Source organism: Oncorhynchus mykiss, chromosome 3, assembly GCF_057628025.1.
Source record: "Oncorhynchus mykiss isolate SJ-2025 chromosome 3, ASM5762802v1, whole genome shotgun sequence".
NCBI classification, from domain to species: Eukaryota; Metazoa; Chordata; class Actinopteri; order Salmoniformes; family Salmonidae; genus Oncorhynchus; species Oncorhynchus mykiss.
The window spans coordinates 68,723,432-68,739,069 of NC_143024.1; the positions used below are offsets into that span (position 1 = coordinate 68,723,432).

The 15,638-nt window shown below is 41.7% G+C and overlaps 1 protein-coding gene across 1 annotated transcript in view; it reads right to left on the reverse strand.

The window, feature by feature from the left end:
- Nucleotides 1-15,638, reverse strand: part of LOC110520270 (protein disulfide-isomerase A5) — a 50,183-nt gene that overhangs the window by 29,000 nt on the left and 5,545 nt on the right. The window contains exons 2-7 of the mRNA XM_036974745.2: nucleotides 9,578-9,707; nucleotides 7,770-7,857; nucleotides 3,572-3,655; nucleotides 3,352-3,397; nucleotides 2,224-2,316; nucleotides 958-1,018 (exon numbers count right to left, since the gene is read on the reverse strand). Coding sequence (XP_036830640.1) covers nucleotides 958-1,018; nucleotides 2,224-2,316; nucleotides 3,352-3,397; nucleotides 3,572-3,655; nucleotides 7,770-7,857; nucleotides 9,578-9,707 — 502 coding nt within the window. The remainder of the gene's footprint in view (nucleotides 1-957; nucleotides 1,019-2,223; nucleotides 2,317-3,351; nucleotides 3,398-3,571; nucleotides 3,656-7,769; nucleotides 7,858-9,577; nucleotides 9,708-15,638) is intronic.

Below are 15,638 nucleotides of genomic sequence, written 5' to 3' on the forward strand. Positions count from 1 at the left end.
CATGCACATCTCAACGTCAACTGTTGAGGAAACTGCATGAATCAGGACTTCATGGTCAAATTGCTGCAAAGAAACCACTAAAGGACACCAATAAGAAGAGAATTGCTTAGGCCAAGAATCAGGAACAATGGACATTGGAAATCTGTCCTTTGTGGTCTGATGAATCCAAATTTGAGATTGGTGCCAACAGCTGTGTCTTTGTGAGACGTTGAGTAGGTGGTGAAGCATGTAGGAGGTGGTGTGATGGTGCTTTGCTGAAAACAGTGATTTATTTAGAATTCAAGGCACACTTAACCAGCATGGCTACCACAGCATTATGCCATCCCATCTGGTTTGAGCTTAGTGAGACTGTCATTTGTTTTTCAAAAGGTCAATGACCCAACACAACTCCAGGATGTGTAACAGCCATTTGACCAAGAAGGAAAATGATTGAGTGCTGCATCAGATGACCTGGCCTCCACAATCACCGGAGCTCAACCCATTTGAGATGGTTTGGGATGAGTTGGACCGCAGAGTGATGGAAAAGCAGCCAAGTGCAAAGCATGTGGGAACTCCTTCAAGACTGTAAGAAAATAATTCCAGGTGAAGCTGGTTGAGAATGCCAAGAGTGTGCAAAGCTGTCAAGGGAAAGGGTGGCTACTTTCAAGATTCTCAGATATATTTAGATTTGTTTTACACTTTTTTGGTTACTACATGATTCCATAGATGTAACATAATAGTGTAGACAAACTATGAAATGACAATGCAGAAAATAGTAAAAAAAAAAAAAAGAAAAACCCTGGAATGAGCAGGTGTCCAAACTTGACTGGTACTGTATATTCTATGCAAGTCATAAAATATGATATACCAATAGGCGCCACTTGCTCTTATCCTTACTCTAAACTGCATTGGTAGGAGCGCTTATCATAAGTAAATGTGAACTCAGGTGCGTGTCGGTCTGTGTATGCGATGACTCACATGGGGCGTAGAGCATCATGAGGATCGGCCTCTCCTCCCTCTTCAGAAGCTTTCTGAAGTCCTGAGTGAGATAAGAGAACTAGTGATCTCAGAGGTCATCGTGCACAATGTTAACTGTCCTTTTCCCTCAGTGTGTGGCTTCCTATGGGTCACTAAAATCAAAGCGACCGGTGTCATCTTTAAAAACCAAGTTGTTTTCCGACATGACGCTAGTCCCTCATTGAAGATGGTGTTATGTCAGACGCACAATTTCCAAGAGTTATCACAACACTGATACTGACAAACCTGCTCATCAATACACCAGAAGTAGACAGTGTTTGAATAGATGCCTTTGATAGAGAGGAGATGAGGCTTCACTTAGAGGGTGAGCTCTATTTCTTTAGTCATCCTTCCTCATACTCTCATTCAGTAGAAGCTGCAGACACCCCTCAACACCCCCAGGCATGGTACACCACCAAGTAGAGGAGTACAAAATAGGATCTCAAGTAATCAAAATAACTTTCCTGTGTACGCAGAGCTGGGTTCTGATTGAGCGTCAGCCTCGCTGTTGGAGAGCTGTCTGTGAGAGTGCCAACTGCAGTCAGACCAAAGCCCCATTAATAGATTGTGTTTGAACTTGACTGAAGTGAACTGCAGAGATTCAGCTTTCTGGTGTAGTCTACTTTTATGTGTGGTTTATATATTAATCTGTGTTGTCAGCTTGGGATGCATCAAGGTTGGAGGGTAGAGTGGACAGAATCTCTCGGCTCACAACTTTGAAGGGATGTTAAGGCATTGGTCTGTGGGTTGATGGTAATTAACGAGACCGGGCCTCAAATAATATTTAGGGATTTTCTGATGGTTTCAAAAGATATTTAGAAGTAAGTATTTTGAAAATACAAGTACTTGAAAATCAGAATGTATTTGGAAATACAGCTGGAAAGCTGCCATGAATTTGAAAATACAAATACTTAAATACTCCATGCATTTGAACTTAGTTCTGTTTGTCCTAGGGGTATTTAAAATAAATGTATTTGGAAACAGGTATTTGCAAATAGTAAGCCATTTATATGATTTTAAAAATATTCTTTCAAATAGAAGTAGTTGATTTTCAGCCACACTATTTGAAAATACATTGAAAAGTATTTCAAATACGCCCATTTTAACCCAGGTCTGCCATCTCAACCCATTTCCGTTCTGAACTGAAGAGTGTCCATATCGTGCCAGTAAAAACATGACCATGCAGATGCACCTTGTTGTAAGACAACGTGTTATTTCTGTACTTACTTTTTCAGTTTCTACATGAACAATATCTTTGGCTTCTGGGTTCTCCTCCCAAAGAGGGGCTCCTGTGGGGTCTTTTAAAAACGCCACCATGGACTGGCGAGAAGGAGCACGTGAAAGAGAGAGTAAACATTTAGCATACTGTAACAGATTAACGTGAGGTTAACCCTAGAGTCTAGACATAGTGCTAAACAGAGACATTCCATAATTTATCCCAGTCTTCATATTAAACCAAACAGGAGGAGTTCTAATAGATGGCAGATGGCATTAACTTCCATCTCAATGTTCATCCATCCATCGTAAAGTAACCATGTAAGCAATTTCCCCACGTTCACGGTTCATAATGAGTTTGATAAGCCTTCCAGGCCAACATGAAGAGCCATATGCCTCCAGAGACAGAAGGTAGGACAGGAAACATTATTCACCCCTAACTAATACACTTCTACTGACAATGACACAGCAGTTAAATCATGAAACATTTTCCTTGATTTTGAAGAATGAATTCTATAAAGACCTTAGTGAGAACCCTCATCTTAACGTATCATGACCAACTAGGCTACTACTAACATGTTCAGATTATAGAGGTCTAGCAAAGGCCAGTCCTAATAGTGCAGACAGTACCTTTAATACAAGACGAGCAACCAGACTGACAAATGACCATCAACGTTGAGTTTAAAAGGGGGGACCCTTTACATTATGACAAGACAGCTTTCTTAATGTCCATGAGTATCGATGTGCTCACAGGCTCATCCCCAGCCAATGGGCTGGCTAGCCAGGCCAGGGAGACATCAAGGTCAACCCCAGAGCAGAGCACTCCATTACTCCAGATACTCTTATGCCAGCACCCTGATTATAAAGCACTCATAAACCCATTGGATTATCAAGTCTTGCCTAAGCAGGACTCTGTCCAATTGGCATCATGTAGGAAGAGAACCATCATAATATACAAAAACAGTAGGAGACAATGAACCCCCGTTCATTTAACCAGGAAACAAATATTACTTGAATAATTGCAATGTTTCATATTAATTACTGTACTGGTGTCTTCCTTAAGTCAACATTGAAATAAATACATTATATTACTGTTGATTGAGACCTTGGGGGACAGTGGGACAATGAGTCAGTAATTACCTTGTATGTAGCAGGCCTGTTGTATTCTGTATGGAATGTCCCATCTCTGCAAGAGACAAGCACATTGTTCAATCAGGGAAGAGAAGTAGATGACTTTGTTTAGCATGGCATGACTCCCTAGAGAACATTCATACATGTCATTCTCTTCTGACAGGTGGCATCACAAGCCTCTGGACATACAGTAAAACAGTGAGGTACATGTTAACGTTGAGATACTCACTTATAATGCAAGAGTTCTGCGCCACCACTTTTTGAGCTGGGATCTACCTTCACTTTCTTACACAGTTTACGACCCTCTGAATCCCTGAGAGACGAACGACACAGAGAATGAGATAGAAATGTTGACAACAATAGCTGAGGTTCCAAAAGGGATATGTGGAATTATTATTCACAGCATCGAGACTTGTTAAATGAAGACTGTCTATGCAGAAATCTTATTACCATAAATTATTCTCTGTCAAACACACTCATGTCGGTGAACTGATATATCGGTCGGGCTCTAATATACAGACACACTGATCTATGGAGAGGAGGTTGATTAGACTGGTGTATGTAAACACAAATCTACATAAGTACATTGAGCCTCACTTTTGTAATTGAAGAGGTACCATCTTTAGAGAAATGCGCACACCCTCTCCCTTTATATCCAGTGACCCACACATTCACAATGCAAGCACAGGTCTCTCTTGACAATAACTCCCCTTCTCTCCACTGACAATGAGCATGGAAATTAATTACCTGAGTACACACAGAGCGACAGACTGTCCAACTACCTAGAGCAGAGCTATGCCCTAAGCTAATGGAAGAGATGGAATTAAATTACAACTGACAGCACAGGCCCCCCCCATCAGCAAAATATATCCAGCGCTCTGTCCTTTAAGATAAGAGACACCATTATTAGTGATACATACATGGCAGAGAGAGCCCATTGTCTGCCAGGAGAAATAGTCAATGCAGACCTGGAGCAGGAGGAAAAAGGGTATTTGTCTGTCAGGTGGCGATGGTAGACTATCATTACACTTGAGTGTCCCAAATTGCACCCTATATAGTGACTCATTTCGCTCTAGCGACTCATTGTGGTGGGCCATGCGCCTGCAGGCTGACTTTGGTCATCAGTTGGACGGTGTTTCCTCCGGCACATTGGTGCAGCTGGCTTCCGGGTTAAGCGGGCGGGTGTCAAGAAGCGGTTTGGTGGGTCATGTTTCGACCTTCGCCTCGAGCCCGGTGGGGAGTTACAGTAATGAGACAATATCGTGATTGGAAATCACGAAATAGGAAGAAATTTTAATTTATAGCCCTTTGTTTCAACCCACCGGAGTCTTCACAGCAATCAGATTGACTCACTGACCAATCAAAACCCCCAGCTGGTGGGAAAGACACTGATTTGGCAAAGCTCAGCAGCACCACCCACAGCCAGGAATCATGCCATGTCACACTACCTGATAATGGTGATGTAGTGTAGCCTCTCGCTAAGGTGCGTCAAATCAATTACAGACAACAGGGTGGAAGAGGGAACACAGTGGGTGTTGGAAGAGGCAAGAAGGAGAGTGGTGGGAAGTTATGGAGTGTTAAAAGGACGTTCCTTGAAAAGTTGTAAGTGATGAGGGAACTGTCAGCAATTCACCTCCAGAGGTAAGGTGAAATCAAATTGATAGGCAAGAGACAAGTACTCCAGAAAAGTAAGCCCAGTGTGCAAAACTGCTTGTGGCTTTCCTGCTGGGAAGAGGCTTCAGGATACCATTTAGTCTGATTGTACACCAAGCAGTCAGATTGATTAGCCTATTGCTCATTAGCAAAAACAACAAACTAGTCATTTTGTTACGAATCTCCTTGTTTTATCAGCAGCAGCGTCTGTAGTCTGGCATCCATGCCTGACCTGGCACTGTCTCCTGCCCAGTTCCTCTGACATCACTGTTGGCCATCTCTCAGGTCCTGTCATGTGGTGAGTGTCATCCTGGGCTTTCATCCCTCTGTTGGCATGGGCCACCATTCTCATACTGACACTCGTGAGGAGGTCTCTCTCCCTGTCCAAGCGCTCAACTAAGCTTTTTTTTTGGGGGGGGGGGGGGGGACTGGTCCATTGGAGAAGGTGGGAAAACCATAGCCAGTCTCACAATGCTAAGCTAGCACTGAATCACCTATGTGACTGAACAGCAGCAAAGAAGCATGTCATCTAATGCCCCGTAAAGGGTCTCTGGCACAGGTATATGTACAGTAATTGCTGTGAATTTTCAGAAGATTCCACACCTTTGAGTATTTTAGATTTTTTGGAGTGGACTGATGGTTGAAATGAATGGGGAGAGGGGGAGATCGGGTAGTGGGCAGGATTCGTACCCTCGCTGAAGGTAATATACTGTATACAGTATGTGCTGCAGACGGCAGTGTTTACCATTAGACCAGCCTCAGGCACCACATCCTTCAGTATTAAGGCATACGGTGGAGAAAGAGGGTTGACAGATTTACTGCACTGAAAAGAAAGAAACTCATTGTAAATATTTCTAGGTCTATATAAAAACAGCTGCCCAGGCTACATTGTTCTTAAACACTTTTCCTTATTCATTCATCCATCTTGGACAGGTTTGAGAGAAACTTTGAGGGATCCTTTAAGTGGTAGGTGTCAGAGGGGTGATCTTTATTCTTTTGTAGTTCTGTTAAGACTTTTCTCCCCAGAAAAAAAAGTCTCATGTGGTTGAGGTTGACAGGTAAAAAAAAACTGGAAGATAAAATGGAAGGAAATCATGTAGGGTAGAGGTCAGATCACACGGGGGGGGGGGGGGAGAAATGTTTAAGGAAAACAATTCTAGTGCGCGTCTTGGGACCGTGGTGGATCCTCCCAGTATGAACACTTTCAGAGACTTAGTTTCAAATGGTTCATCTGCCCAGACAGGTCTATTGAGTGGGCTTCAGGAAGACAGATATGGGAAAGCGTGTTTTTTTTCCGAACAGTGCCTATAACTCATTCGTAGTCATACGGACAACACAAATGTAGGGTCCTTATTTCTATCTGCCGTAGAGCCCTCAGCATGGAGAAAGAGACTCCCTATTTTAATGAGCATATCTATTCTCCAATCTCCACTGACTTCAGGAGGATATGCCAGGGAGAGATGGAGATGGCATGGGTAGAAAGAGATTTGACATGAGCGCATTCAGCTGGCCTAGGCTTCAATAGCTGCTATCGATTACTTAGTCCAGGCCTGTCTGACTGTGCTATTACAAGGCAGCCATATAAAGAGGGTTTTACATCTTCCTTCCTATAGCTATACATCTGAGCTGGGAGGAATGCCTCAACATTTTACAAACCTAAAATGTTATTCAGAAGCATAATGGGACATAACGTACGTGACTTGGACATTTTTCCTAACCTAAAACGCTTCTTGGAAATCTCTTTGAAGCTATATACTAGTGATGCACGATATATCAGTGAACTTATCGGAATCGGACGATATTAGCTAAAAATGCCAACATCGGCATTGGCCCGATGTCTAGTTTAGCGTCGATGTCAAAGCTGACATTCATACCCATAACGTAGGTACATGACGCATTCCTAACCCACAATGTCTGCTGTGTGGATCAAGCAGTCAACAAGTCGAGCAGTCATTTGAAAAATAACTTCAGCGAGACAACTCAAAGGCAAACTCCATTAAAGCCAAGATAATGGAATTCATTGCCCTTGACAATCAACCGGTCGGTCATGGGTGATGTTGGCTTTCGCCGACTCGTCGAGCACTGGTACACACTACCAAGTGCATAATTTCAGACGTTGCCCTACCAGAGTTAAATAATAGCATCACTGCTATTAGCTTCACAACTGAAAATGATGGAAATGGACACAGTGAGCACTGAGGAAGAGGCAGAGATGAAACCACTGCTTGACATGCATGATGAAATTCTGGCTGAGACTGAACGTAAAAGCACAGCAAGTAAGTGAAAGAAATAGGTTTTGATTATGTTTTACTGGTAATGGGAACATACATAAACGCCAACAAAATAACTTTTTGGTCAGTGTGGTATGTGTAACCTTTATTTAACTTGGCAAGTCAGTTAAATTCTTATTTACAATGATGGCCTACCCCGGCCAAACCCAGGCGATGCTGGGTTAATTGTGTGCCACCCTATGGGACTCACAATCACGACCGGATGTTATTCAGCCTGGATTTGAACCAGGGACTGTAGTTACGTCTTGCACTGAGATGCAGTGCCTTAGACAGCTGCAGCCATGTGTATGTGTTATCTATAACTGTACAGGAATGCTTAAAAGGTTTTTCTTAATATTAAATTGAAGTTATTTAATAATAGGTATCGATTTTTTTTGGGGCAAGGAAAATCAGATATTGGTGCATCACTACAATATACTGTACAACATGTGTGACACATTGACTAATGTATTAATGCATGCCATCAACCAATCATGTACTTACCCACAGTTGACCCAGGCGATGGTGCCCTGTCCTTTGACGACCTGGGCCACATCAGACAGCAGCTTGAACTTAGAGTCCCCGGAGGTAGCTATTTACACACGATAAGAGGGGTGAGTTAGGCCTATATTTCACCAAAACACAATTCAGTTTTACTACTCAAGTCGCCTTATGATAAACAGTAAACAGGTTATAATTAGGGTTGCAATTATATTCTAACTTTCTCTCAAAATCATGGTTGTAGGATTCCGGATTTCCTGCCTACTCCTTACGGAATCCAGGAAACTTCCAACCAGGGTTAAAGGATAACCTGGGAAAGTTTCTGAAATTTTGAAACCCTAGTTAGAATTCAATGAAGGTTGGAGTCAGAGGTCATAACACTAAAAACACAGACTATGAACTCAAACAGCAATCACACAAGGGTACCATATCCATGAACATTAATCTAGTGTTACTTCAATAGACCTTGTCTCTGGGAGAGCATACGAGTCACACATCACCTAACAGAGTCGTCACTAAACTACTTCCACCATGTTATAAAAATCATAAACACATAGTCCAAGGCCTAGTGAGAAACCATCAAATAATAAACTGCATTACACAATGTCCTTTGAGATACAATGTGGATTCAGAGAAGCAAGCACACTGATTCTGCCATCTCTGTTGCACAACAATACATACATTTCACAACCCCTTCAACATTTATAGTATTGTGTGTTGGACACCTCTATCGTACATTTTGGGGCATTGCCATGGTCATCTGGAGGTCCTGAATCACACCAGGTTGGTTGGTGGTAATACAAACATTGGGCATTGATGTTATGTCACCATATATGTTGAGTTCAAATTGCTTGCAGATTCAAGTTACTGGAGAGACTTTTCCTCAAGTTGGTGGTGGGGTCTCAAAAGTTGGAACACTTATTGTCTGTCACAAATACTTCTGGAGCTTTTTGGGCCCCTCTTGTGAAGGAACCAAGTAATGCACCAGTGACGGTCAGGGAGAGTATCCGACAGCAGGAAATGGAGTGAGTAAACATTCCTAAACCTTCCCTTCGGAGAATGCCAGAACGCAACAGTACTGGCAAGCAATCAATCCCAGGGTGACATTCGATACGTGCAAGTCTTATCCAATGACCTAACACTGGCTGAATTATGAAGCCGTACACACACACACACAAAATTCATGGGAGTGGTGGGGCCTTGAGACGTAGATTGTTTATGATCAGCATAGAGCAGCACGTACTGTACACACTGCACTTTCTGGCCTGAAATATGCTAATGAAAATGTAATTAAATGCAAGAGAGGGTGATTTCCCTAATGGCTGTCAGTGAATGTAGTTTCATGGCTTCATTTGATCACATTGAGCTTTTGGGTGTCTTTCTGAACAGTACACTGTTATATGTAGCACTTCCAACTCCAGGGAATAGAAGAGAACAAGATAAGCTGCAGGTCATTATAAACAAGCAGTGTGATGCATAACCACGGCCCTTCCAATGATTTACCATTATAAATGACGGATTGTCAGAGATAAGAGAACACTTTTAAGAGGTCATTTACAGCGAAAAAGGCAGCTTGGGGACCATATTCACAAAGCGTCTCAGAGTAGTGCTGATCTAGGATCACTTTAGCCTAAATAATGAATAAGATTACATGGAGGTGATCCTAAATCAGCACTCCTATTCTGAGAGGCTTTATGAATACAGATTTCAGCCTTTTTTTGTGCCAGTCAACAAAGGCCTAAAGTACACCCACTAACTCACCTGACAGGACTGACTTAGGGTACAGCACCAGGACATTGGCTCTAACCCACCTGACTTAGTGTAGAGCACCAGGACATTAGATCGGGTCCTCAGGAGCTTCTTTAAGTCCTTGTGGTCGCTGACCTTCTCTATCAGAGGAGAGACCTTCACCGCCGCCTGCAGCACAGACGCCAGGCACACCTGCAGACAGATACCATTTTATTCATTCACTGTATTATTTCAGAGGCCGACTCATTCAGACTAACTCACACTTTGGATGCTTCAGTGCAGAAGAATGGTCATTTTTGTGATATGAGATGCCAGACACCTCATGTGCAAAACAAAACCCTATGGTGGTCAGCATCAGGTGAAACAAAGACTGAGCCATCGCATTGTGTGTGACTGAGGGTCTCAATGGTGGGCACAGACACATTAGATTATGTAAATGGGGTCTAAGGTACAACATGTGAATATGAAAATAGTAGTTTGAGTTTAAATATTTTACCTTAAGTTTAAGAATCAGACCCTTTTTTTTCAATTTTTGCCTAAAATGACATACCCAAAGCTAACTGCCTATAGCTCAGGACCTGAAGCAAGGATATGCATATTCTAGATACTATTTGAAAAGGAAACACTTAAGTTTGTGGAAATGTGAAACTAATGTAGAACACAGATCTGGTAAAAAAAATAAGGGGGGGGAAAAAGTGCATTTTTTTGTACCATCATCTTCAAAATGAAAGAGAAAGGCCATAATGTATTATCCAGCTTAGACAATTTAGATTCTGGACACTAGATGGCAGTAGTGCATGTGCACAATTTTAGACTGACCCAATGAACCATTGCATAACCGGTTCAAAATGTATCAAGACACCAAATGTGCCCAATTGGTTTATTAAATCATTTAAGTTTATAATTGTACACGCTACTCAAACAATACATGGTATTATTTCACTGTAAATTGGACAGTGCAGATTAACAAGAATTTAAGCTTTCTGCCCATATCAGATGTGTCTATGTCCTGGGAAATATTTGTTGCTTACAACCTCATGCTAATCATGTTAGCCTACATTATCTCAACCATCCCGAGGGACACACACACGTTGCTTTCTGAGCACTCCTACAATAACTGTATGCAAAAAAAAAATATTAGTTAAGACAAGGAACATAACTGATATTGACGATTGAGTGTGAGAATGAGTCAGTCCTCAGCTATTTGATAGTTCAAGAGCTGCCTTCAGCTGCTGAGGCAGAGCAGGCTTATTTCACAACTACATTAACATTAGAACCTTTAGAAACGTAGGAAAGGCTGGTGATGATTTCTCCCCCACACGATCACATTTCTCCAGGCTCATTTGCGACCTTAGAGTGGGTGTGCATAGCGCATATTGTTGAGAAGATCAGTGAAAACGTACAAAGAGCACAATTACATTCACAGGAAATTGATGGACAGCATAGTGTTATGGTGAAATGAAAGCAGCACTATGGAGAGTGGCAAATGTGAGGTTGGGAGAGGATGCGGAGGCGAGGAAGGACACAGACATCAGCATGGATGGAGTTACACAGAACGAGTAGAAGATTTGCAAAAACCTTTCCTGGAACATTGACCTTGTAGTGCTCGCCGCTCACGCATCACATGCCCTGACAGCTGACAGGCAGCCAATACTGCAACAATGGCTGGGCAATCAGTGCATTGGTTGGTTTCCTTACCTAGGTACCTACTCCTTGGCTAAGGCTACATGACATAATGTCACTGTCCCATGTCAATGTGAGCAGCATCCTAATGACGGTCTGCTTCCGCAATCCCCCCCCTCCGTTATATTAGCAACATCTAGTGAACAGCAGGAGGACTGTCTCAGACTAGAGATTAGACTTCCAATCGATGGAGACAGAACAGACAGGGGAAATACACTGCATGCTAGGCAGCTAATCATCCACAGCTGAAGAGGTAAAGGCCTAGCTCATGTCCATAGCCTCAGGGATGTTCTAGTGAGCTGAGAAAGTAATGAGGGGAATTTTTTTTTTTTAAGTCCCCTTGGATGTCAGGCACTTATTTCATGTGGTTGGTTATAAGACAATTAGCTTATTATGTATTTGTATTAGAGGTCGACTGATTAATCGGAATGGCTGATTAAGTACATAACAATCGGAAATCGGTATTTTTGGGCGCAGATTTATTTATTTATTTTTTTTACACCTTTATTTAACTAGGCAAGTCAGTTAATTTTCTTACCAATTCTTACCATGTCCATTATTAAAATAGGATTTCCTGCATATAGAAATAATTTGTTCAACATTTATCACAGGTAACTTTATTTTTATTCAAACAGTTGCGTATTTCTCCTAAGCAGACTTCAGTATCATTGTCACTTCAGAGCTGTGTGTGTTTTACAGATGGCAGAGAAAAGCAGAGCACCAGTGTGGGACTATTACATGGAATTGGCACCACGGTAAGCAAGGTGTCTTATTTGTGATAAAGATGTAAGCATGGGGTCAGCAATGGTTAAATAAAAAAATACCAACCTGTGGAGCCACCTTAACACCCAGCCAAAAGTCCATATGTATTATATTAAGTTAAAATAAAAGTGTTCATTCAGTATTGTTGCAATTGTCATTATTACAAGTGTATAATAATATATATATATATATATATATATATATATTTTTTTTAATTGCCATCAGCTTTTGTCCTCCAATAATCGGTATCGGCGTTGAAAAATCATAATCGGTCGACCTCTAATTTGTGTATTTCTTTCTGGTGAGTGTTTGAAGCTGAAGACCGAGGCTAGCTGTTCTGTACACGTGTATCATGTTTCTGAAGATATACCTACTCCCTTTACCACACAATGCACAACTCAAACTAAGCCTATTGATACACTATGATTCACCAAATCACGTTGTTTTCTTGTTTGCATTTGGGCAATTCCACAGTAACAGTGAAGCTGAGACTCTTTTTCACTTTAAAATGGATGTCAAACCAAAACCATTACGTGCAAATTTACACCATACAACTCGATGCACAAGGATTCCTTTTAACAATGTCCACAATTCAGGAGTCTCAGCATCACTCTTACCATGGAATTGCCCATACAGTCATGGCCAAAAGTTGAGAATGACAAATATTAATTTTCAGTCTGCTGCTTCAGTTTGTATGATGGCAATTTCCATAAACTTCAGAATGTTATGAAGAGTGATCAGATGAATTGCAAAGTCCCTCTTTGCCATGCAAATGAACAGAATCCCCCAAAATACATTTCCACTGCATTTCAGCACTGCCAAAAAAAAGACCAGCTGACATCATGTCAGTGATTCTCTTGTTAACTTTTGGGATAGGGGGCAGTATTTTGACGTCCGGATGAAAAGCGTGCCCAAAGTAAACTGCCTGCTACTCAGGCCCAGAAGCTAGGATATGCATATAATTGGTAGATTTGGATAGAAAACTAATGTTTCTAAAACAATGTCTGCGAGTACAACAGAACTGAAATGGCAGGCGAAACCAAACAAACCATCCCCACAAAATATATATTTTTTTAAATAAGACACCTCATCCTACGACTGATTTCAATGGCTGGCACTTATAACAGGGCGAAATCGTGCCCGATTGCAGTTCCTAGGGCTTCCACTAGACGTCCGTCTTTAGAGCTTTAGGCTGATTTTTGGAAAAATTAGCCAGAAATTGTAGTTTTAGGTGACTCCCATTTTGGCTGTAGTGTTTCCAAGCACATGAATGAGAGTGCGTTTTGGTATTTTTCTCCGGTAAAGACAATAACGATCGTCTTAAATTTGATCGTTTATTTGCGTATTACGGTACCTAAGGTTTGATTATAAAAATGTTGATCGACTTGTTTGGATAAGTTTATTGGTAACATTTGGGATTCATTTTGTAGGGAAACCAAGTGGATTGACTGAACCGCACCAGCTAAACTGAGTTATGGATATTTAAAAAACAAAACAAAAAGGACCATTTCTAATGTAACTGGGACCTTTGAGTGCCAACAGAAGATCTTCAGAAGGTAAGGCATATTATATCGCTATTTCTGACTTTCGTGTTGCAACTCCCTGGTTGAAAATGAGTTATGCATTTGTGTGCTGGGCGCTGTCCTCAGATAATCGCATGGTTTGCTTTTGCCGTAAAGCCTTTTTGAAATCTGACACGGCGGCTGGATTAACAAGTTAAGCTTTATTTTGATGTATTGCACTTGTGATTACATGGTTTAATATTTATAGTAATTTAATTTGAATTTGGCACTCTGCAATTTCACACTAGCGACCCACTGATCCGCAAGAAGTTTAACACAGGTGTATGTGTTGACGAGGACACGGCTGGAGATCACTGCCATGCTGATAGAGTTCGAATAACAGACTGGAAGCTTCAAAAGGAGGGTGGTGCTTGGAATCATTGTACTTCATCTGTCATCCATTGTTACCTGCAAGGAAACACGTGCAGTCATCATTGCTTTGCACAAAAAGGGCTTCACAGGCAAGGATATTGCTGCCAGTAAGACTGCACCTAAATCAACCATTTATTGGATCGTCAAAAACTTAAAGGAGAACGGTTCAATTGTTGTGAAGGCGTCAGGGTGCCCAAGAAAGTCCAGAAAGTGCGCGGACCATCTCCAAAAGTTGATTCAGCTGTGGGATCTGGGCACCACCAGTACAGAGCTTGCTCAGGAATGGTAGCAGGCAGGTGTGAGTGCATCTGAATGCACAGTGAGGCGAAGACTGAGGATGGCCTGGTGTCAAGATGGGCCGCAAAGAAGCCACTTCTCGCCAGGAAAAACATCAGGGACAGACTGATATTCTGCAAAAGATACAGGGATTGGACTGCTGAGGACTGGGGTAAAGTAATTCTCTGAATCCCCTTTCCGATTGTTTGGGGCAACTGGAAAAAAAAAAGCTTGTCCGGAGAAGACAAGGTGAGCGCTACCATCAGTCCTGTGTCATGCCAACAGTAAAGCATCCTGAGACCATTCATGTGTGGAGTTGCTTCTCAGCCAAGGGAGTGGGCTCACTCATCTTCAGAGAGCAACTTCTCCCAACCATCCAGGAACAGTTTGGTGATGAACAATGCCTTTTCCAGCATGATGGAGCACCTTGCCATAAGGCAAAAGTGATAACTAAGTGGCTCCGGGAACAAAACATTGATATTTTGGGTCCATGGCCAGGAAACTCCCCAGACTTTAATCCTATTGAGAACTTATGGTCAATCCTCAAGAGGCGGGTGGACAAACAAAAACCCACAAATTCTGACAAACTCCAAGCATTGATTATACAAGAATGGGCTGCCATCAGTCAGGATGTGGCCCAGAAGTTAATTGACAGCATGCCAGGGCACATTGCAGAGGTCTTGAAAAAGAAGGGTCAACACTGCAAATATTGACTCTGCAACAACTTCATGTAATTGTCAATAAATAGCCTTTGGCACTTAAATGCTTGTAATTATACTATTATATAGTAACATCTGACAACAAAACAAATCTCTAAAGACACTGAAGCAGCAAACTTTGTGGAAATTAATATTTGTGTCATTCTCAACTTTTGGCCACGGCTGTACACTTAAGGATTATGGTTTAAGATACCCTGACATTAGTCCTTTCTGCACTGAATTGAAAAATAAAAATCTTATTTGGTAATGCTGAGTGCAAAAGACAAAGGTAACTAATATCACACAGAATATTGTGAACTGATGGCGCTGGAAGATGGCAGCTGTTGTCTGTGGGGGGGGGGGGGGGGGGGGGGTGTTTACGTTGGAAGAAACATAACAGCAATAAAAAAAAAAATTAAAAAGCACTTCTGGATATCAGGAAAGCGATCACACACACACACACACAACCCCCCTTTGGTCATTAATATGATCGAATCCGGAAACTATCATTTCGAAAACAAAATGTTTATTATTTCAGTGAAATACGGAACCGTTCGGTATTTTATCTAATGGGTGGCATCCCGAAGTATAAATATTCTTGTTACATTGCACAGCCTTCAATGTCATAATTATGTAAAATTCTGGCAAATTAGTTTGCAATGAGCCAGGCAGCCCAAACTGTTGCATATACCCTGACTCTGCGTGCAATGAACGCAAGAGAAATGACACAATTTCACCTGGTTAATATTGCCTGCTAAACTGGATCAGTA